The following is a 23,084-nucleotide window of genomic DNA, read 5'->3' on the forward strand; positions in this document are numbered from 1 at the left end:
AACTGTGCTATGTCTCTCCTGATCTTTGCCAGGACCCTGCTGATGAGAAGAATCGGAGGGAACGCGTATATCAGGTTCCCTGACCACGACAGGAGGAAGGCATCGAGAGGGAGGCCTTGCCACAAATGAAGCCAGTGGCAGTTCCTGTTTAGCCTTGTGGTGAACAAGTCCATTTGGGGAGTTCCTCACCTCTGGAAGATCATGCAGGCTACCTCTGGGTGAAGCGACCACTCGTGATAGGAGGAGAAGTCCCTGTTGAAGTGATCCACTAGCGTGTTCTTGACACCAGGGAGGTGACAATCTTCCAGATAGATTTCGTGGCTGATGCAGAAGTTCCAAAGATGGAGTGCCTCTTGGCAGAGTCGACGAACGTGCTCCCCCTTGCCTGTTGATGTAGAACATCGAGGCCATGTTGTCTGTCAGGACTCTCAGCACCTTGCCCAACAGGTGAGGTAAGAAGACTCCACATGCTAAGTGGACCACCCTGAGTTCTTTGACGTTTATGTGTAATGTCATCTCCCTTGGGGATCACATACCCTGGCTCTTGAGATTGCCGAGGTGCGTGCCCCAGCTGAAGTCTGAGGCGTCCAATACCAATTCGATGGAGTGATGGGGGGTGTCAAATGGAACACCCTCTAGAAGGGTCATGCGATCGGTCCACCATCGCAGTGAGACAAGTACCGTCAGGGGAATGGTAACAACCTTTTCCAGGTGATCTCTGGACTGGGATTAGACTGTTGCCAGCCATTGCTGCAGGGGTCACATCCGGAGCCTGGCATGGTGGACAACGTAGGTGTACACTGCCATGTGACCCAGCAGCCGCAGGCAAACCCTGGCCACAGTCAGAGGGAACGTGGAGACCTCCGCGATGAGGTCCATCAATGTCTGGAACCTTTCTAGTGGCAGGAACACTCTGGCGCATGTTGATTTGAGCACCGCTCCAATGAACTCTATCCTCTGCACCGGGACTAACGTAGATTTTTTGTCGTTTACCAGTAGGCACAGGGAGAGGCACATGGCTTGCAGCACTGCGACATCCTCTTGGACCTGAGACCTGGAGTTGCCCTTGACTAGCCAGTTGTCGAGGTACAGGTAGATCTGGATACCCTGATGCCTGAGGTAAACAGCCACCACTGACATGCACTTGGTAAACATGCTGGGTGCTGTGACCAGGCCGAATGGGAGGACCACAAACTGGTAGTGGTGGGGCCCCACTGTAAATCGGAGGAAGCATCTGTGACCTTGAAAGATTGTTATATGGAAGTATGCGTCCTTCGCGTTGAGGGCAGCATACCAGTCTCCTGGATCCAGGGAGGGGATGATAGAAGCCAAGGAGACCATGCAGAACTTTAGCTTCTTTAGATACTTGTTGAGGTCCCTCCGGTCCAGGATGGGCCACAGACCACCCTTGGCTTTTGGATCAAGAAGTACTGGGAATAGAACCCCTTGTTTCTGTACTCGAGAGGAACTTCTTCCACCGCACCCAACTGTAGCAACCCCTTTACCTCCTGTGCGAGGAGACTCTCGTTAGAAGGGTCCCTGAAGAGGGATGGGGAAAGGGGTTGCGGGAGGAAGTAAACTGTAGAATATAACCCTCCACCACAGTATTGAGGACCCAGCGGTCTGAAGTTATAGCTGTCCATGCAGGGAGGAAAAAAGGAAGGCAGTTGGAGAATGGACAGAAGGACAGATGGATCCGGGGTAAAGTCTGGTAGGTCACCCTTGAGCGCACACTCAAAATGCTCGCTTGCCCCCCCTACTTATTGCGGGTCAAGCCTGACTGGGCAGAGGGAGGAGGTGGGTGGTTCAGGCGGTGCTTGTCGCCCCTACTCTTCGTATGGGGAGGCTCCTGTTGGGTTTGACTTCCTTGGCCCTGAGATTGCTGCAGTTTGAAAGGCTTACAGGCTGTACCTGGAATGTCGGTCCCCTATGGATACTGCTAGGGAAAAACTCCTGGCACCAGTGCATGTGGTGAGCACACACACCTAATATGGAATGGACATGAGCAAGCACTCGAAGAAGAACTAGAAGAAATAAGGAGAGACCAGTAGGAGTATTCTAATGAAGTCTATTGGGGAATTCACTAGAGGACATAGAATTTCTGAATGAGAACTCATTTCTATGACCTGCAGTGTCCCATCCTTTATTTGAGCTGCTGAATGACCTACATCTCCCTGCACCTGGGCTAAATCAAGGTGGCTGTAACCAATATATGCGCTGTTGTATATTGCTCTTGGTCATTGACTCTTCAGAAACATGAAACATTAGCTTCTTGTTATTTTTTGCTTTGAGTGGCCAACACTGCCATCCTCTGGCCACATCTTCAGCTTTTCTGTGGACTTACCCCTCTGAAATGGGACTTTCCCAAAGGTGATTGATCCAAAGAGGAGAAAACACAGAACTCTTCAACCAAGGCAGTAGGAAAATGGTTCTTTAGTCTCAAGCCTGAGGCTATGTCTACACTACAAATTACTTCAGTTTAATTTAGGTCACTATATATCTGAGCTGTTTGAAAGCTTCTTATGCGTTGGGTTAATAATTCATACTACAAAAGACAGAAATAATATTTAAGAATCAGGAAGGAAGGTCTAAGAGCCATGAAATGGTTAATCCATTACACAGAAGGTTCATTGTTGTTATACATTACATCGGGAAGATGACTATACTGAGACCAAGATTTTCAGAAATGATTAGCGACTGTTGGGTGTCCAACTTGGGACACTTTAAATGATGTTTAGAGGATAGATGCTTGGTATTTTCTAAAAATCAGGTCCTTTAAAATGTCCCAATTTAAGTACCAAAAACTGAGGCAACCTCCATCACTAGTCACTTTTGAAAATCTTCAGCCTACGTCTGGTGTGCTTGTCTCAGTTTGAAGCTGTTTGTATAGAATCAACACCAACGTAGACAGTTCTGACACTGTGAAATGAGCATTGATCCAAACTAGTCAGCAAGGCTGAGAGTCTGATAAAGTAAAATGTGTTTTTTAAAAACGTGTGTTGTAGATAGAAGTAAGCTTAATAAGCTTAAATTATTAGCTCAAAGCTCCCAGGTGTCAGATACGAATTTTGCACTAGATAGTCACACATTCAGTGGCTGTCAGTGACTTCTGTAGGGCTCAATGTGGGTACAGGAGTTCACCCATGTGGTTCTAGGAATGGGGCCAAAATAAGGCAAGCTCTACCAATTAATTGTCCAAAATGTTACCCAGCTAAAGCACACAAGGGAAAAATATAAGAGGGCTGGTAACACAAAGCAGCCAACAGACAAGGTGGGAGGGTGGTCTCTGTGGAATATAACATTGCATTTGTATGAACTTTTTTACAAACTGTTTTACGAATGGTAGCAAGTGCTCTAGCCCAGTCAGGCTGTGACATTTCCTTACCTGTGTGTTAGTTCCAGACATGTTGTATAGGAGGATATTTTTCATCTACAGCATTCTGTAGGAGTGTGTGACATCGGGAAATAAAATGCTTTGGACTGTTTTTATACTGAATATGTTTGTTGTGTGAAATGGTAGAGACAGCTGGATTCAGCACATGTAAAACCATTTTGTTTCTTTATAGTGGTGTTGATGCAGTTGACTGAAGGGCAGAAGAATATTACGAGGAGGGAACAATATCTTTCCGGGTCTAGGAATTAATATTTTATTTTTCTTTGCAGGCTGAAATTGAGTGAATCCTACAACAAGTGTGACAATCAAAGGATGTTTTATATTTGGAAATGTGCAGATTTTGTGGCTATTTTTCAGGGATAGGGCTTCAATCAGATTGATTTTAGAAAATGGCATGTAATTTGTCAGACAAGAGATTAAGGTATTCAGGAGAAATCACATTCTGTTCAGTCATGTGCCATGCTATCTGAAACAGAAATTTTGCCATTCCTATATCAGATGTAGTGATGCTGCACCGTGAGAGTCTGGGAGGACAAGATGCCTTGTTTCCTTGAGCAATTTTAACTTACTAATGCTAATTCTAGGCTTCTTGTTTTTCCATACAAAATGTTCGATAACTTGACCCAGAGATTTGTTATAGCTAGATTAAAAGAATGTAGGAAGGACTTGTAAAGGGTAAAGTAATCTTAGGAGTATGTTCATATCAATTAAATATATAGAGTCCAGGCCTAGATTCCAATCAGGAACCTATTCATTGAGGGGTCAAACTCAAAACAAAGCCCTGGATCCCAATCCCTGAGAATTTAACAGTGGACCCAAATGTCATGGTTTGCGACCACATCAACTTTTAAAGAGCAGACTGAAAAAATGTATTTCTAGCTTCTGATGAAATTGTGTAATTGATACTATATACTGATATTCCGAGCCCATGCCTCATTCACACTCCAGTCCAGCAAAGCATTTAACCATGCACTTTAATCCCTCCCTGCTCAGCAAAGAACTTAAGCACATACTTACAGTTAAGTGCATTCTTAAGTACTTTGCTGAACAGGATGATCTGCTGAATTGGGCTACAGAGCCAAATTCTGCCAGGCGCTGAACTCTCTCACTTTCCACTGACTTCTGTAGGAATTAAAGACTCTCCGTAGCTCGCAGGAGGTGCTCAGCATGTAGCAGAGTCAGGGCCAGAATTACAGTAGGAACAACAAAAAGAAAAGGAGTACTTGTGGCACCTTAGAGACTAACCAATTTATTTGAGCATAAGCTTTCATGAGCTACAGCTCACTTCAAGCTTATGCTCAAATAAATTGGTTAGTCTCTAAGGTGCCACAAGTACTCCTTTTCTTTTTGTGAATACAGACTAACACGGCTGTTACTCTGAAACCTGTCAGTAGGAAGAAGACTTCAAAACGTAGAGCTGGATTTTCTACACTGTGTATTTCAGGGATTTCAGATTCAGAATTTTGATGTGGCTTGTTAAAAAGATAAGAGTCTACTGCACAATTCTGAACTCAGGTTCAGATTATAAATGACCCCCTCCCCCACGATTTAGGGGTGTACAGGTCTGGTATTTTGCCAATCTGTAGACATAACATATCCTATTTGTTCTATAAATGTGCTATTTATAAATTAATGTATCCTCATCCACATCCAGTCACCCTAGCTGTTCTGCCCATCTTGCAGAGTCTAGGAATTTTCATCGTAGCCTCATTATTGTTTCCAAAATACAGGTGAAAAATGCATGCCACTTTTAATGACCACTCTCCATATTTGCTGTCTGTATCATATTTCACAGTGTTGTCAACTCTTGCAATTTTATCACAAGTCTCTTAATATTTGGTGTTTACTTAAAGACCCAGCTCCTGATGTCAGGTGATTATATGAGAATCTTAGCTTTCATTTTAAAGAAAGGTTAAGTTCCTAGCCCTCCTGGTTGCAGAATAAACCCTGAGAGCAATCTAAAAGGCTCCAAAAGCAGAAAGCAAATAAATGATTTTGGGGGCCTGACTCAGATTTCTGAATGCCTGGAGATGGCAGTACTGTTTCTATCATCTCATGCCATAAACTGGGTATGAGCTTTACGTGTTTGGCACAGTTCATTTACAGAGCGTTATACGCAGGGCACTTTGTATGTAATAAATAATAACTATTACACTGAACAGCTGCAATTCCAAAGAGAAAATGTATACATATGTGCTCAGTCTCATAGTCCTCTGCAGCACAAGTGACCTTAGGGGATACTTACTGGCCTGAACTCCACTACTTGAGAGGTGCTGAGCTGCACTGATTAACATTCAAGGCAAAAGGAGACGTTGAGGCTCAGCACCTCTCAGAATCAGGCCCTGAATTATTTTTTAGCACCTGTCAGTAGATGTTTACCATCTTTTCTTTTTGATCTCGAAACAGCAGGGGTCTCTATTACAGCTACAGTGCATGGCCACTGAATGCATATCATGCGGTGCAAGTACAACTGCAGAGAACAACTCATCAATATAATCCTGGCCCTAGAGGGACATCTTTAGCTGTAAACACGGCTATACAATGACCCTGTTATTGCACATACCCTTGTAAATGACACCTGTCAGTGCAGCTGCACATGTACATTGATATTCCCAGCAGCAGTGGCATTAAATTTTGGCAAGTCCCTTTTTACTATAAATTCAGCAGTACTAAAGCATATCTCTCCTTTACACATAGGGCCAGATTTCAATTTCAGCTACACTAGAGTAGGTCCAGGTGTAAATGCATTGATTTCCAAGGGATTACTCTGGATTCACTCTAGTGTAACTGAGGTCAGAATCTGACTCTGTCTCAGACTGTACAAATGGATTCAAACAGTTGATTTCTGATCTCTTGCCCCACACAGGTGTTGGGGGTCCCAACTGAGGATACCTGGCCAGGACTTTCCAAGCTTCCCAACTATAAACCAGGTACAGTCTCACAGAAAGAGCTTCTACATGCACTCTGAGTTACTAACCTTTTAAGAACTGGATCAGTAATTTTCCATTAAAAAAATTTAATGCCTTGCAGAAATTAGGTGGGGGGGGTCTTAGTACATCCCTAAAGCTTAGATTGATTTGACATTTTATTGTACCAAGTGCTGAAGAGTCAGGCTTTGCCTACACTAGCACTTTTGTTGGCAAAATTATGTCGGTCAGGTGTGTGAAAAAACACCCCCTGACCGACATAAGTTTTACTGACAAATTCGCTCGTGTGGACAGCACTATGTCAGCGGGAGATGCTCTCCCACTGGCATAGCTACCGCCACTTGTTGGGCGTGGTTCAGTTATGCTGGTGGGAGAGCTTTCTCCCGCCAGCACAGAGCAACGATACAGGAGACCTTACGGTGGTGCAGCTGCACCACTACAGCTGTGCCACGGAAAGGTTCGTATGAGACAGAGCCTTAGTTAGGGCTAGTCTACGCGGCAGTGCTTTAACGTGGCTTGTGTAGTCACGGCAGGGCGTGCTCTCAGTCGCGGGAGGGCGCTCTCCCAGTACTCGAAAAAGCCCACCTCCATGAGGGCCGCGGCTCCCAGCACTGGTGCACTGTCTACACTGACGCCTTACAGCGCTGAGACTTGCTGCGCTCAGGGGGGTGTTTTTTCACCCCCCTGAGTGAGAAAATTGCAGCGCTGTAAAGTGCGAGGGTAGACAAGCCCTAATTAGTCTACTGTTCAACTTAAAGGGCCAGCATCTCCTACTTTACACTGGACAAGATGACAAATACTTGTAGGTATGATCTAACTATGCCTTTTATTCTTATGGAGCTGAGGTCTGAGGCCTTTAAACCTTGTTTTCAAAGGTCACTGCCCCTGATTCTGATGTGGGCAAGGTGAGAAGTGTGTGTGATTTATAAAGCTGGTTTATTCTATTTCCATGCAGGCTGCCTGAGAAGTCTGTGTCCTGAACTTCAAAGGGCCAGTTGTTTCTTATTTTGATGTGGGCAGATTGAGAAGTATGCTTTGAAAAGCAGGCTCTCTCTCTCTCTCTCTCTCTCTCTCTCATTAATGTTTTCTTCTGGGATATCTTTCAGCGCAATATATCCAAGTGTCAATGAGGGGGAAATGATGAGCACTGATTCTCAGCCTCTCAGCAGGATCATTCTCTCAGAGAAATATAAAAGTGAAATATTAAAAACCCTGGAACGTGAAATCTATCCATCTGCAGACCTAGACCTCACTCACTCCCTGAGAGGTGGGAGCGGGGAATATCTATCTTGAAAAAAGTGGAGGAGGGAAAAGAAGTGCTTTGAGCAAGAGGTTTACATGTTTAGTAGAGCATAGTAACATCCCTTCAAAGGAGTGGGTGTTGCTCTGTGACCCACTCCAAGACACCCCTCCTTTGACTCCAGCACTTGGACACTAAACATCCCCCATTTTCACATGCTAACTGTGATTGGATGAACAATAACCTGGTCTCACATTCTAAAAGACTGGAATCTTTCACACAATTAGCCGAGACACATTAATCAAACTGGCGTGAAATTTGGAATGTGTCGCCTTCTTCAGCAATTTACTAGTCTGGCTGGGGAGGGAGCACAGAGCAGACAGTTGGGGAAAAATGAACGGTTTTCCTCACTAAGTGCTGGATTGGGATACTCTCACTCATAACAGTGATCAATATTTTATAGCACAAACTATCCCAGACTGCTTGTGGAATAAAGCAATGCTTATGCGACGAAGGGTAGCATAATCTGACCCAAGGAAAGGAATTTTCTGATGTCAACAGAATAAACAGGCCCATTCACAGGCAGAGTTACGGTAAGCTTTAGCACCAAACTCCACCCAGTCCAAACTGTACACATTCAAATGCTGTCCCGGGTGACCGTGATGACACCAGAGCTGATACACTTCCATCCACTATGGCAGGGGGATTCTAGGCAGTCTTGAAATTGTTTCAGCAAAAATGGATCAGGTCAGCTTAAGCAGCTCTCTCTGGTTTTGAAACCACTTCATCTGAAGTGGTCTGAAAACCGGTGAGAAAGTTTCCGCAGTGCAGACAAGCCCTAGGAATTCATGAGGGCAGAGCAGGCTTCCCATCTGCTGTGAAGCCCACAGGCAAGGCATTTCTGTGGGTGGGGCAGACTGGGAGCTGGTGGACACATCCCTGTATATGTCCCCTCTATTCAGGCACCCACATGGGGGAAGGAAGAAGGATGTGCTGCAGTCCCAGCAACTACTGAAGCCACTTCTTTGTAAACCAGCAAGAAGGATTCCCTTCCCGTCTTCAGAGCCCCCCTGAATGACTCCCGCACACACCTGGCGTCTCTTGCCATACTCTCGAGCCAGCATTTGATTCTAAATCAGGAATACAGGAACCCGTTTGGATAAAATAAGAACCTACCTGGACATCTGCCCTAGACATTAACTGAACCAAGCCATTTCTGATGGAGAGGGGGAAAGGATATATGAAACAAACATGGTCACTTTTTTAAAATGTATTTTTCATTTGCACACTCTTCTGCACTTTCTGCTTCCATCCAAAGCAAAAATGCTGTTATCCCTAAGATATGCCAAGCCTGAGGGGAGGCTGTGGAGATCGGATGAGAGAATCTTTTCTCTTGAGATTATTTCCAGCCCAGCTGTGCCGATCCAAGTGGCTGGGATAGTTCAGCTAAGCAGACAAACTTCCGAGTTTCAGAGTAACAGCCGTGTTAGTCTGTCTTCGCAAAAAGAAAAGGAGGACTTGTGGCACCTTAGAGACTAACCAATTTATTTGAGCATGAGCTTTCGTGAGCTACAGCTCACTTGTCCACACACTTGCCCTTGCACTCCACCTCTTTACACATAACTGTGGATCCATGGGCACGCTGCCCTTACTCTGTCCCTGCCTGCATGGCTGCAGAACCAGTCACTGCAGCATGCTATGGGTGTGGAAAGCCCCTGTTTGGGCTCTCAGTGGCCCACCTGCCAGTCCCACTGCACCCAGGAGCCACTGTATCCTCAACAGCAATGACAAGACTTTGCCCTGTGTTTGTTCATGTTTTTGTCCCTCTCCTTTTGCTTCCTGTGAAAGAGGCAGTTGTAGTTCTGTTAACACTATTTTTGAAAGCTCTCATGCTGTGTGAGCTCAAATCCTTGCATTAATCTACTGCTGTGTTCATTTCACCACACTGAAAAGCAGGGAGTTTAAATCCCCTCTCAACTCTATTTGTGGCACGAGAAGGCCAGCGTCTTGATCCATCTCCACTAATGGTTACAAGTTAGAATCTAGACACTAGGGGTCAAAGGCAGGAAAGAATTAGGAGTAACAGCATGACAGTAACCAATGCGTTTGCCGGATTGTAAATTAGTTACTGATATACTGAGTTTTTCACATCTCCGCTTTCTGATGCTTTTCTGATTCCAAAGGAAAGGGAACAGTTCATGATGTTCTTACAACTTTGTTAGAACTCGTTGCCTTAAATGCCTTTTACTGCATAAGCTGAGCAACAGAAGAGCATTTAGTTTTTTCTGTCGGTTAGTATCATCTCAACTGTGATAGATGAGTTTTACAAGGAAGTTCTCCTGATGTAGCAATGACATTTAAAGCAAAAGAGGCTCACTAGTATCATTTATCGAATATATGCAGGTGGCTCTGCTACCAGGAATGGGATTTAGATGCTTCTAAAAATGAGCATTTTTCCCCCTCCTCCAAATATAGAGGTATTTTCAGTGTCCCTTGCCTTTTCAACTTTCCACCAGCAGATGGAAGCAAGAAGCAACAAGCACTGAAATACCAGCATCCAATTACATTTTTGCAAATGAAGTCTAAGCTCTCAGAATGTGTGGGTTTTTTTAATCTCACTTTCTATACTGAGACTTCATTTAACAAGAAGTCTCCATGGGATAGAAGGAAATTGAATCCTAAAATGATGGAGATCTTTATTTCATAATAAACTGCGTATGGTTTTGGACCCAAAGGAACCCAGGAACTCACGAGCAGTGCCGTCAGTCTGCAGGGCAGCTTGCTATGTCTGGCGTTGGCCATGTACTGCAGTCTATACCACACAGCCACACTGATTCTATCCGGCTGCACCACCAGTTTTGCTGATGATAGATAAATATTTTCTTGAGGCAAGGTGGGTGAGGTAATGTCTTTTATTAGACCAACAGAAATTGGTCTGAAGAAGTGTTCTGGGTAAGCTTGAAAGCTTCTCTCTCTCACCAGCAGAAGTTGGTCCAATAAAAGATATTACCTCACCCATCTTGTCTCTGTAATATCCTGGGACCAACATGGCTACAGCAACACTGCTACAAGTATTTTCTTATGCATATATGCAGAAACATTGTCTTCAGTTAGCAGCATTTAATATCATCTTCAATATTCATCAAATGGGATTGTTTACTACTTTAACTTTTGTCCTCTAGGTTTGCTTGTCTTATCATCTGCCCCTTAGCGGGTCTTTTGTTTTGCAATGAGGAGGGCTTTTCTAATGAGCAGACACTGCATTTTGAATTGATAGAAAATAACAGAATTATTGAGTATCTAGGGTTTGCACTCATTGTTAGTGAAGACCGATCAGCCATAAATGGTATCATTATCTTGTGTGTACATCACCATAATCATATATCACTTGATCAGCATTTTACCCATTTTGTTGAACAGTATTCAAAGATCCTTGAATTCCTTTATCTTTCATCTTCAATCAGTATCTATTTACATAGCTTTAAAATTGTAGGTCTGTTTTACCATTTGGGGCAGGAACTATATTTACCTGGGTGTTTGTAATGTGCCTCTTACAATAGCGCCTCAAGCCTGTCTGAGGTCTTTGAGAACTACTTCAAATAAGGATAGTAATAATATTTTTTTCCACACTAATGAAGTTGGAAGGTGTCCATCTTGCCACTGGCCTTGTTCAGAATATAAGAATTGCCAAACTAGATCAGACCGAAGGTCCATCCAGTCAGTGGCCAGAACCAGATGCTTCAGAGGAAGGAGCAAGAAACCGTACAGTGGCAGATCAAGGATACTTTCTCCCCTCCACCAAATTAGGTCTCATCCTGATCCCTAATAGTTAGAGATTGCCTTAAGACCTGAAGCGTGAGGTACTTACAAATTCTGGCAGATGTAACTACTTGTAAAGGATTTGAAAAACGTGTTTTTTAATATTAGTCCTGTATCCCCAGGGATTAAAGCAAGTAGCACAATTTTGTTAGCTCATCATATTTAAAAATGATGTTTTCAAAAAAATAATTACATTTTGTCTAGTCCCTCATCTATTATATTATAGTTCTTTTCTGAATTTTGCACCTGTTCCCAACTGAAATAATAAAATAGTAATTCAGACCTCAATTCAGGGAAAGATTCATGTTCAGGAAGGGCACTTAAGCACATGCTTTACTTTACAGTTAACTTTTAAAATCCCAATGTGCTTTCCTGAATAGAGATGGATTAAATCACATGTGTAAGTGCGTTTCCTGAAGCAGGACCTAATATTTATAGTGTTTTGCATACATTTTCAAAGCTCTGTACACACCATATGGCAAACACAACAGTACTTACTGAAGCAAAAGACTCCTATGGGAGTTTTGCTTGGGCAAGGACTGCAGTATGTTGCTCATTAGCTAATCCTAATACCACCACTCTGAGGTAGATAAGTATTATTCTCCCCATTATACAGGTGGGAAACCCAAGACAGAGAGGTTAAATGATTCACCCAAGTTTACACAGCAAGGCAGTGGGATGTTCAGGCGTAGAATTCAGGAGTTCCTGGCTCCCAGCCTTGTGTTCAGAACACTAGACAACACTGTATCTCTAGCCTAATTTAAGAGGTAGAGCTGGTTGGACCCCGGAATCTCATTTCACAGGAAATTTCAAATTTTTTCATTCCAAATCAGAATGAAAATTCAAAATTTTGAAATTTCCCACAGAATGGGAATGCTGAAATTTTGCTTAGGAATAATCAGAACATTGCATTTTGACTTTACTGATGCTACTTTTGTGTTTTATTATATTGTAGATTATAACATAATAAAATGTAACACTGAAGTCTGATTGAAATGTTTTGGTATGGTCAAAATGAAATATTTTGAATTGTTTGAATGATTTTTTTCAAAAACATTGATTAAATTGATACATTTCCATAAAACATTCTGATTTTGTCAAATCAGCATTTTCTGAAGGACAACTGTTTTGTCAGAAAAATTTCAATCAGTTACATTAATAGGCAAAAAGTTCTATAATAAGCTAAATAATTATAAATCATGTAAAATTATAAATAATTTTACACTCTCTTTGGGATAACATTATTTCTTTTCATCCTTTTTCTTTGCTCTCTGCTTTCAAACAAACTGCATCTCTACTCAATACAGACAAATAATTACCACAAATTTACTGAAAGGTGAGAAAACAAAATAAAGCAAAAAGGAGGGGGAAAGGAAGATCCCAGGGAAATGGTTAACAGTGATCCAACAGGTACATGGATTTGAGTTAATTTAAATGATTGATTAGAGGAAGGGGTTATAAAAGATGCTAATAGTAACTCCCAGGGAGATATTTCCAGAGCTCTGGCACTAAAACAGTAATGACTCTAATCACAGTGTATACAGTCATCTACTATTAGTGACTTCATTAACATTTGGCAGCAGGAGTCTGCTACATTTCTGAAATATTGCTTACACTGTGATACAATCGAAAGGTGTCAGCTACTTGTTTGCCCAGCCTAATGGGGAAAACCTGTTGCTGAAAAGATTAAGTTTCGAGAGCTTATTTATTTATGTCTTTGCAGACATGTCTGTGCATCAAATGAAATAATGCATGACCCAGCCCTAAAGCCTGGCTCCCCACTGTCTCGCACCCTCTGTATTTATTCACACTCACTTTCCAAGGGTGTAAATTACTACACAAGGTGCAAGGCAAAAGAGAATCAGGCCCCCAGTTAATAGTCTACCCTGAAGTAGTTTGTGGCTCCAAACAAGGTGGCTGTTAAGCAGTTACGCTGCTACCAAAGGCAAACCATGTGCCTGATTCTACACCGCTTGAGCCAGACCCTAGCTCTGAAGCTGTTTTGCACCTGTCTACTGGCACAAAACTGGCTAAGCCAGCTACCTGAGGCTCTCCCTGGTACATGTAGCATGGGGCTAGAATATGTGGCTCTATGCTACTCCATCCAGTTTCTCTTAGGATAGAGAATGTGGCCAAGGAAGAGGGGCATGTAGAACACCCTTGCTCTCCAGAGATCATCATCGTCACAACAGGTACTCAAGGGCCTTTACAGATGGGCACAAGCTAGAGCACCCTTGAAGCCACTCTAATGTATACTGGGGCGTGAACCACCCCACAAACAGCCCCAGGACAGGGGGGCATAAAGGTAGCACACAGTTTCCTTCCAACTCCCTACCTACGGGACTCCATTGAAGTCATGCTGCCAGAGCTTTCCCAATCCCAACCCATCACTAGCCCTGAAACTCCCCTCACTTTGAGGGAGGTGTGACAGGGACCTTGTCCTGGGATGCATGTGCCTGTCCCAGCAGTCTGTTTCAAGGGGGTTCCAAGGCAAGGAAAGGGCTCCAAAGAATATGTAACCTAGCCTGAGGCTGCATTAACTTTTCTGATGACTCCTGGTGAGGTTGGTGGAAGAACAATGCACGTCCATTCCTCCAGCCTGGCTTACCTCCTTCCTCTACACTGAACCTGTGGAAAGCTGTTCAGAGATCTGGGAACAAGGGGTGGGGTGGGACCATGTGACTGATATAACCAACGTTCCCCTTTGGAGCAGAAAGCATAAGATCTGCACACTGATCTCCGGGAGGTTGAGCTGGCTCTCCTACAGCAATTAATTACACTGTCTGAATTGCACATCTTTGTGTTTTCATCAGAATTGAAAAAGAATTTGAATTGGAGTTGTTTAGGTTGCCTCATATTCTCCTCTCCTGTGTTCTCCTAACACTAGGATTTGAAAAGCCAATCAGCAGAAGGGAACATCCCCCGTCAGGGGGAAGGCGGGTGGGAGAAGGTATCAAAGAACTGCCATCTGTCCATTCATATGTTTATTAATTAAGTTATAGTTCTCAAGAAGTTCCAAGAATAAACCTACAGTGTATTTCTGATTTTACCTAAAATCATATTATTTTTAAGCACCTACCTACTCTTCTGTACCATTGTGGCGATTACCATTGTGGCAGATTACTAAATATTACATTGCACTGTAAAAGTGAACACGGGTTTGTGACAGAGCTCAGTCTTAATTTTATTTGTCTTATAACTCACTGTAAAGTTATATGTCAAGGCAGCTAAGTAAGTCTGGTAACAGTTTCAGCCCTTACTATCTCAGATCAAGAACAGGAGGACTTGTGGCACCTTAGAGACTAACAAATTTATTTGAGCATAAGCTTTCGTGAGCTACAGCTCACTGCATCAGATGCATGCATTTTTGCAGATACAGACTAACACGGCTGCTACTCTGAAACCAATCTCAGATCAGTAGACACAGTGCATTGCCGTGTGGCAGTTTTGGGAGTGCTACTTCAATTACACTTAGAACTGCAAAGGAATCCTGTAGGCATTGTAGTAAAACGATGGTAACTATACACCTGTATATCTCAAACTTGTAAATCAACATGGTGAACATTAGTAAGACTAGGAGTACTTGTGGCAATTTAGAGACTAACAAATTTATTTGAGCATACGCTTTCGGGCTCTAAGGTGCCACAAGTCCTCCTTTTCTTTTTGCGAATACAGACTAACACGGTTGCTACTCTGAAACCTGTCATTAGTAAGACTGTTGTGCTTTCAGTGAGACAGCACTGTGGTTAGGCCATACTGTGGACCCAATCCTGAAATCCTTACTGACTTCAGTGGGAGTCTGGCCTATGAAGAGATTCAGGAATGGTCCCAAGATTAATTTAATTAATTTAGCAGTTTCTTGTAATATTACTACAATAGCTATAGTTCTTCCTTAACCTTCGCCTTCCTGTAAAACCTGTGGGTTTGATTCAGTCCTGCTGCTAGGGATGCCTGGAGTCAGCTGTGCTCTAGAAGTGTTTGCACTGCTACCCACCGTCAGTGATCTGCCAAGTGAGGGCAACTTTTAGATGTAGCTGAGACTTCATAGGAGTCCTCTGCCAATAGCGTCTGACTCTGGCTGCCCTGGCCAGCACTGCACACTTTGGGTGACATTCATCCCTGTTCAGAAAGCCTGCTTAATACATATGAACCGCTTAAATCCCAGTTAAGTCCCATTTTGAACACCATGCGCTGTACAAGCCTGCTGTGGGCTTTCTACACAGATGTGAACATCTCCTTGAAAGCTGCACTGAGTGACTGTGGACATCCTAGCAAAGTGGGGAATCACAGGTGCTTTGTGCCTCTACAATCCCAACCCAGCAGACTTTGCAGGAGGCATAAGAAGTGGCGAAGAAGGCTCCTTTCACTCTCCCCACCTCAGTGCACTCATACAACAGCCAGGCGCTACCTTGTGACCCTAAATGTGAATATACTGGGCCAGACCCTCAGCTGCTGTAAATTGGCACAGCTCCGTTGAACTCAATGGGCAAAATCTTCAAAGGGTATACATCATCATAAAACCATTGAAGTCAGTGGAGTAATGTGTCACAAACAGAGGATCTAGCCCATAGAATTTCTGGACTACAAACTACTGCATTGTGGAAAATAATGGCTCCTTCTGAGCCATTTCAATCTAAAGGGTGCAAAGCAGCTGCAGGAAATCTAACATTAAAAATTATTTTGAAGGCTTTGGTATTAAAATGGCTGTGCAGATGCAATACTTCCCTTGTTTGAAATGAAATACAATAGACCCTACTAATAGTTTGGGAGAGAGTGAAACTCCATTGAACAGTGAAGTGGAATGAAAGCCCTGAACTGTGTCAGTGTATTGTGCAGACTGCAATTCCAGTGACAGGGACTTGTTTGGTGATAAGAATGTACCAGTTAAAAAGCTCAAAGGGGATTGTTTCTTTCTTTTTTTTTTCTTTTAAAGGTTCAAGTGACTAGTCCATACTATGGATGCCATAAATGTGACGTTACATTAATTTTTGAGCTTGAAAAGTGGAAGATGACATTTGAAAAATCTGTTTTCATTCTCAATGTATAAATCACAAAGATTCCAGTTGTTTTGAAAATTGACCATTAAAAAAACCCCCTCCCAAACTGCAAAGTCTGCAAGGCTTCAGTTTGCTAGAAAGGTTATAAAGCAAGCATGACAGTGGGAATCTGGATAAGCACACTTAGCCATCCTAGAGCAGTGGCTCTTAACCTTTCCAGACCACTGTATCCTTTTCAGAAGTCTGATTTGTTTTGCGTAACCTCAAGTTACACCTCACTTAAAAACTACTTGCTTACACAATCAGCCATAACAATACAAAAGTATCACAGCACAGTGTTACTGAAAAATTGCTTACTTTCTCATTTTTACCATTATTTTATTTATTATTTTAATTATAAAACAAATGAATCTGAATATAAATCTTGTACTTACATCTCAGTGTATAGTATATATAATCAGTATAAAACAAGTCATTGTCTGTATGAAATTTTAGTTTGTACTGCCTTTGCTAGTGCTTATTATGTAGCCTGTTGTAAAACTAGGCAAATATCTAGAGGAGTTGTACCCCCCTGGAAGACCTCTGCGTACCCCCAGGAGTACACATATCCCTGGTTGAGAACCACTGTCCTAGAGCCCTCACTCAGGCTCTGTCCTGCAATCAGATCCATAAAGGCGAACCCTTGCACCTATGTGGGAGCTCCTGGACCTCAGCGGTCCTCTCTGTGGGTGTAAGGGTCTGCCCAGGCAGATCTCCTTGCTGGATTGGGTCCCTGATTCTGACCAGGCAACACTACCCCTGATTTCTTAGTCTTAGGTTTTGGGGACTGATCTTGCTTCTGTGGAAGTCAAAAGCAAAAGTCCCACTGGCTTTAATGGAAACAGAATCAGGCCCAAGACCTGCCCTCATAGGTGTATGAAAAGAAAGGGTTATAGAACGGTAACAGCCTTATTAACATCACTGCTGATATTCAAGTTCTATAGGAATAATGTATATTTATAAATGCTATAGCGACAAATTCTATAGAAGCCTTTGAAATTCCAAGCGTATGTTTTTGTAAGGGCTCAAAGAATGGTTGGTTGCTTGATTTTTGTTTAATCTTTTGATTGCATATTAACTTTCTAGAGAGGGTCGTCTCCAGTAGACCTCAGAGGCTCCGAATGATCTGTGCCAGGTAAGCTACCTATGACAGCAACGTCAAAGCGGCCTCTGCGTTTGTTTGTTTTTATATGCAACCATTTAACTTTAAATGAGCTTCAGTAAGTTCAGGATGAGTACGGCAGTTCTTAGTAATAATCAGACCTGCCATAAGGTAAGCATCAGACTCTGACAGACTGCAGTAGGGATAGGCACTTAGTGGCTTTATTAGTCTCAGACAAGCAGCAGTTTAACAGCATTATGTGTGGCTGTTTGAGGGGCACAATTTGATTCAGGAAGGTTATGCTTTCCCAGGCCCTCTGGAGAAGACTTGATGGCCAATTTCTCTTGCATGGAAATAGTTGATAGGAATATTGCCAGAAAGAGTTAGTTAAGGTATACAAGGGTCTTGTCTACACAACATCTTGGGGTTAATTAGGGCAGGAGAACTCACATTCTTCAGTGACCAAATGCTACTAGAGATGGCCTGGGCCTTGATTTAGCAGCTCATCCTAGAGACAGCACTTCAAACACTGCAGTAGAGCAGAGCACATTTCTCACTCACTTTCTCCTGGGCTAAAGTGTCAGCATTAAAATAGCTCCCCCTCCTCCCTCCCTCCACATCTGTCCATCCCACGGCCAAGGAAAGGTATTTATAATCTGGGAAATTGCTTTTCACTCAGCCCAGTACCCAAATCTATTTCAGAAGGCCTGGTCACTACAGTTTGATTTGATCAATAATAGAGAAGTATTATTGTGAGTGGCTCCGAGAGGACTGAAGTCTTCCCTGGTCACTGCTGGCTGGCAGTTTTTAGTCAGATAGGTCGCCTCATAGAGATAACATCCCTACACCTTAATCCCTGAAGATCGGATCTGAGGTCAGGAGGGGAACACTGCCTGATCATGGACTGGCAGCAGCCATGCTGTCATCCGTAATTAACCTGGCTGCACCAGATTAGGAATAACTCTGTGAAGGTTTTCGCTGCCTGAAATAAAGCTGCACAATGTGGCCATGGACATTCAGCACTACAGACCTTCCCTCTCTAAGAACCCCATTGTGCTACGTGCTTTGCACACACATAGGTTAGCCAAAAAGACTATTCCTGCTTGTAACAGGGTGCAGCTGGCCCTCCTGGCTCCTGCCTCTGCAAAGTCACTCAGAGGCCCTTGGGTTCTGAAACCACTGGTGCTTTTATTTACAAGTTTGTGCTCCCACCACCTTCTCACCCTACAGCTTGTACAGCTCTGGGTTCCTTGGGTCTGGACCCAGAAAGGAAGGGCTTTCTCCTTGTGGGCAGTCCCTCACTCTCCTCCATCCCACCACCCCCACTTCCTTCTTCCCAGGCTCTTATATAGCCCTGGGCTAACTTGCCTGGCAGCTGGCTCTCATTCCCCAATTAGGGCAGGTTCTTTCCAGCCAGCTCCACTTTATTCTCCAAAATGGGGCTGGCGTGGCAGGCGGCTGATTCTGCCGTGTTTCTGCTCAGCATCCTGTCACATCGCTCCGCTCACACACCTATAGATCCAGGGTGGAATACGGCCTTTACACAGTAACTTCCCTTTTCATCATCGTTGTTCAGTACCTCACTGCTTTGTCCAGTATCGCTCCATGGGAACATACGCTCTGCTGTAGAGCTGGCATCCTTAGCCTCTGTTCTGAATTTCTGAAAGGAGATGCTGCTGAAGTCTTCAGCAAAGTACCGTTCCTAGACGCACGTGCAATTTTAATCCATATCTTCAGAAACTTTCAGGAATACACAAACTAACATTTCTCTAACTTGAATTCCAGGCTCCCTGCTTGCTACCATTAAAAACAGGGAAATGGATGTATTCCCTGAAACCATGCTGGGTGGCACAGCTTCCTACTCACTCATCACAGTCCCTTGGTAATAGGACCCAGTCGCTAAAACTTGAAAGGGTCCATTACAGCTCACACCAATGAGCTGGCCAGCGCCTTGGTCGCAGAGTTCTGCACTGAATGCTAAACCCGCTTTGATTCTTTGTTTCTGACTCTCTAAGTCAGCAGGATCTAAACACTACAGAGGCAGCACACTCAGCTCTTGAGAAGGGAAGGAGAACTTCATCATGTTAAACCCTCCATGGCCAGTGAAGGAGTTCTACCCCGTGCTTGGTAGCTGTGTGGAGCCTGGAAGAGGGGTACTGGAAAGCTTCGTGGCATTGCATGGAGCCTTGAGCATGGGGTTACCAAGCAGGGCAAAGGGGATCACAGGAGAGGGGGAAGAAGAGCCTGGCACACTTTTTCCAATGGTCTGCCTTCCCACAGGCTAACACCTAGAATTTGAGTCCCAGTATCATACTCCCCTACACAGCAGGGGCTGGTATGGTTTTGCCTGAGGTGAGAATTGAGCAATCAACCATCACAGCCTAGAGAAGCTAAGACCTGACTTTTCCCAAAGCTGTGTGCTCTAGCGTCTCATTTTTTTAACATCCTCTCTCCTCAAAACATGACACCCAGAGCATGAGGCCCTCTGTGCAGCATAAGCATCAGAGGAATGAAACAGTAGGACACATGGGCGATACCAGTCCTGTGATGTCATTTAGAGGGGAAGCACCAGCTGGGGTAGTCAGTAGAAACACAACAGGCCAAGCTCTGATGTGCCACCTGATGCTGAAACCCCAGGAGCAGAGCAAACAAAGTAAAAGCCGTAAAACCAAAAGCACTGTTTTTATTAGTTTGCTTGTTTGTTTGTTTTCTCTCTTTCACTTCCTAGTCTCCCAGCTGCCGTCCTCTCTGGGAGTCGGCCACTTGCCATTGGCATTTGCTGGGCATATTTTCTTATTTAAAACATTCATCCTGAGCAAGTGAGTCACATCGGCACACCCCCAACACATTTAGAGCCGAACTGCATGGCCAAACTGGAGGGTAGTAGACGGGGAAAGGATATTTTATTTGGCTTCTTAATTCTGAACGCAAATCTGTAGTGGCCACTGAAGGTATCTCTCTACACAGCAAAGAAAAACCCATGGCGGGCCCGTGCCAGCCTTCTTGGGCTTGCAGTACTCAGGCTACAGGGCTGTTTCATTGCTGTGTAGACTTCCAAGCGCGGGCTGGAGCCCAAGCTCTGGGATCCTCCCACCCTGCAGGGTCCTAGATCCTGGCCCCAGCCCACACCCGGAAGTCTACACAGCAATGAAACAGCCCCACAATGCGAGCCCGAGTTGCTGCATAGACATACCCTGACAGGTCTAGCAGAGTACTGGCAAGTTGACATTTGACATTTTCTCACCTGTACATTTCTAAGAGTCTGACCGTAATAGTAACTTATGAGGTTCCAGTTATGACCCATGTAATATACAGCCCTCAGTAATTGCAAAGTAACAATTTATCTTCAAAAGGGAGAAGGGAGGACTCTAAACAGGTTTATTTGGAGATAGGTCTGAACCAAATTCCTGGACATATGCACCCTCAAAATGGAGAAAGTTCCCATGAAGCTCCAGACTTCAGGACAGTCCCATTTCTCCATAACGGACATACCCCAATTCCCCAGATTGTACACCTCCCCCCATACCCAGCTTTAAGGAAGTTCAGATCCAGATCTGGTTCCAGATCTTAGCTATCTGGCTTGGACCCTCTCTGGGGCAATTTATTTCTCTTGCTTTTCTAGGCTGGGCCGGGTACCAGGAGCTGAAGACCTCGCATTGAAAATGTTAAAAGCTTTTCCTCGAGAGCGGGTCTCTGCACAGGATGCACTTGTTCATAACTTCTTCAGCGCTCTGCCGTCTCGGCTGCATCAGCTTTGTGATGGTATGTTATATCCTGATTCCATCCCAGGAAGAAGGGGGCTACTTCACATTTGATTTGTTAAGAGCATCCCTAGTAAATTCAAAGCCTGAGGACTCCTCCTAGGCTCCCATAAGCTGCAAAGTTTTGGGGCTCTGAGCTGCAGTTTGAACAAGTGTTAGCTTTTTTCCCCCAACACATGACAATATCTTAATATTAGAAGAGAACATGGAGGGAACCTTAATATTGGGGGTTCATTGAAAAAGGAATGGTGTGAATGCCTTGATATAATGCCATCCTTTCCCAATTGTGTCACTACGTGTCCAGAGTTCTTTCCTAGAGCTGGATGATGCTGTATTTTCAGAGGGAGTAGTTTAATTCAAATTGTGATTTGCTCATATCCTGAATTCCCAGCTGCTTGGCGCAATGTGTTAGGCCTGATTCCCTGAAATAGACCTCCTGCTGCCTTTTGAAGTCTGAAGACACCAGCTGTCCCTTGCATCCTGTCAAACCAGCTCTCCCTTGGAACTACCTGCATTTACTTCTCTCTCCCACTGTAGCTCACTCATCACATAAAAACAAAAACCACACATTCACATACTACCCCAGTACTTAAAGAGAATAGTGCCTGCCTAGCTACGGAGCTGGAAAATCTCTTACCACCCTGTATAATGTGCCCAGTGGTCCTGGCATTCTCCAAAGATTCCTGAGCACCAGCTCCTCTTCTAGATAAGGGTGATTAAGGAGGAATCTTCTTGGCCCAAGCTGCAAAGTTATTTGAAAACTTCTGTTTTTGGATTTTCTGACATATCCTAAGCAAAGGAGCTTGCAGCTAGCATCTCTCCTGCACAGCCACCTTTCTGAAGGTGCTGTGTGTGTGTGTGTGTGTGTGTGTATATGTGTGAGTGAGAGAGACACATCTGTATTCCCTTTCTGTTCACCCAGCCACAGAGCACAAATCTACTTTGACACTTTCAGAAAAATGAAAAGATGGAATCTCGCAGGAGCCTGCCTGTGCTGGGGGGGGAGGTGGGGAGCACTCACAGCAGGAGGGAAGTTGACTTTTCTTTATACATATAGGGTTTTTTCCATGCAGAGTTTAAATTATGCCTGATAAAAGGAGTTTCGTGGCTGTTTCAGTTCTTTCAAACCCTCCTGGCTTCCTCCCAATTAAATGAGGTTTGTCAAAGCCACAGGGCTCTGCTGCTGCTGGAGAGGCGGACAAGCACTTCCTGCAGTGACATCTCAAATCCCCAAGGGAGGAGATGAAAGTGTCAGTGCCAAGAGACAGAGAAAGAGAGAGCGTGGAAAAAATAGGTACAGAGACAGACAGACAGTGAGAGAAAGGAGAAATAGGAGAGGGAATGAGACAACAGATTGGCACAATGTGTCACTCTCCTGGACAAGATATAATATCCAAGGCATATTTCCATACAGGAGAGGAATTCTTTTCACATGGGTTTATATACCCATCTCGTATTTATTGTCACTGGTATTGCACAGCATAGCAGCGAGAGGCACCTCAGTGGACAAGAAATTACATGTCGTTAGCGTAGCGACGACTATGCTGGGAACAAAATTAAAGTCTATTGGATTGAAACAAGTACAGTATGATTGTACAAGATCATATCCGTGAGCAACTCATTAGGACTGTACAAATTAGGCAATTTTGAATAATTCCCAATGCATCCATCTCCACTGCTATGATCATGTAAGACATTTGTTCTCCCATGTCATTTTGGTATCACATCATTTTGGAATTGAAATGTAGCATTCTGGTTGCTATGATAACAGTGCAGATTTTAAATATGTTCTGTTCCTACTCTGT

At 43.9% G+C, this 23,084-nt stretch overlaps 1 protein-coding gene across 1 annotated transcript in view; it reads left to right on the plus strand.

Annotated features, from left to right (window-relative positions):
• Positions 1 to 23,084, plus strand: part of CDK15 (cyclin dependent kinase 15) — a 50,391-nt gene that overhangs the window by 21,643 nt on the left and 5,664 nt on the right. The window contains exons 10-11 of the mRNA XM_077829467.1: positions 6,261 to 6,324; positions 21,083 to 21,280. Of these exons, the coding sequence (XP_077685593.1) occupies positions 6,261 to 6,324; positions 21,083 to 21,280 (262 nt within the window). The remainder of the gene's footprint in view (positions 1 to 6,260; positions 6,325 to 21,082; positions 21,281 to 23,084) is intronic.

This window comes from Eretmochelys imbricata, chromosome 11 (assembly GCF_965152235.1).
Source record: "Eretmochelys imbricata isolate rEreImb1 chromosome 11, rEreImb1.hap1, whole genome shotgun sequence".
In the NCBI taxonomy this organism is placed as follows: Eukaryota; Metazoa; Chordata; order Testudines; family Cheloniidae; genus Eretmochelys; species Eretmochelys imbricata.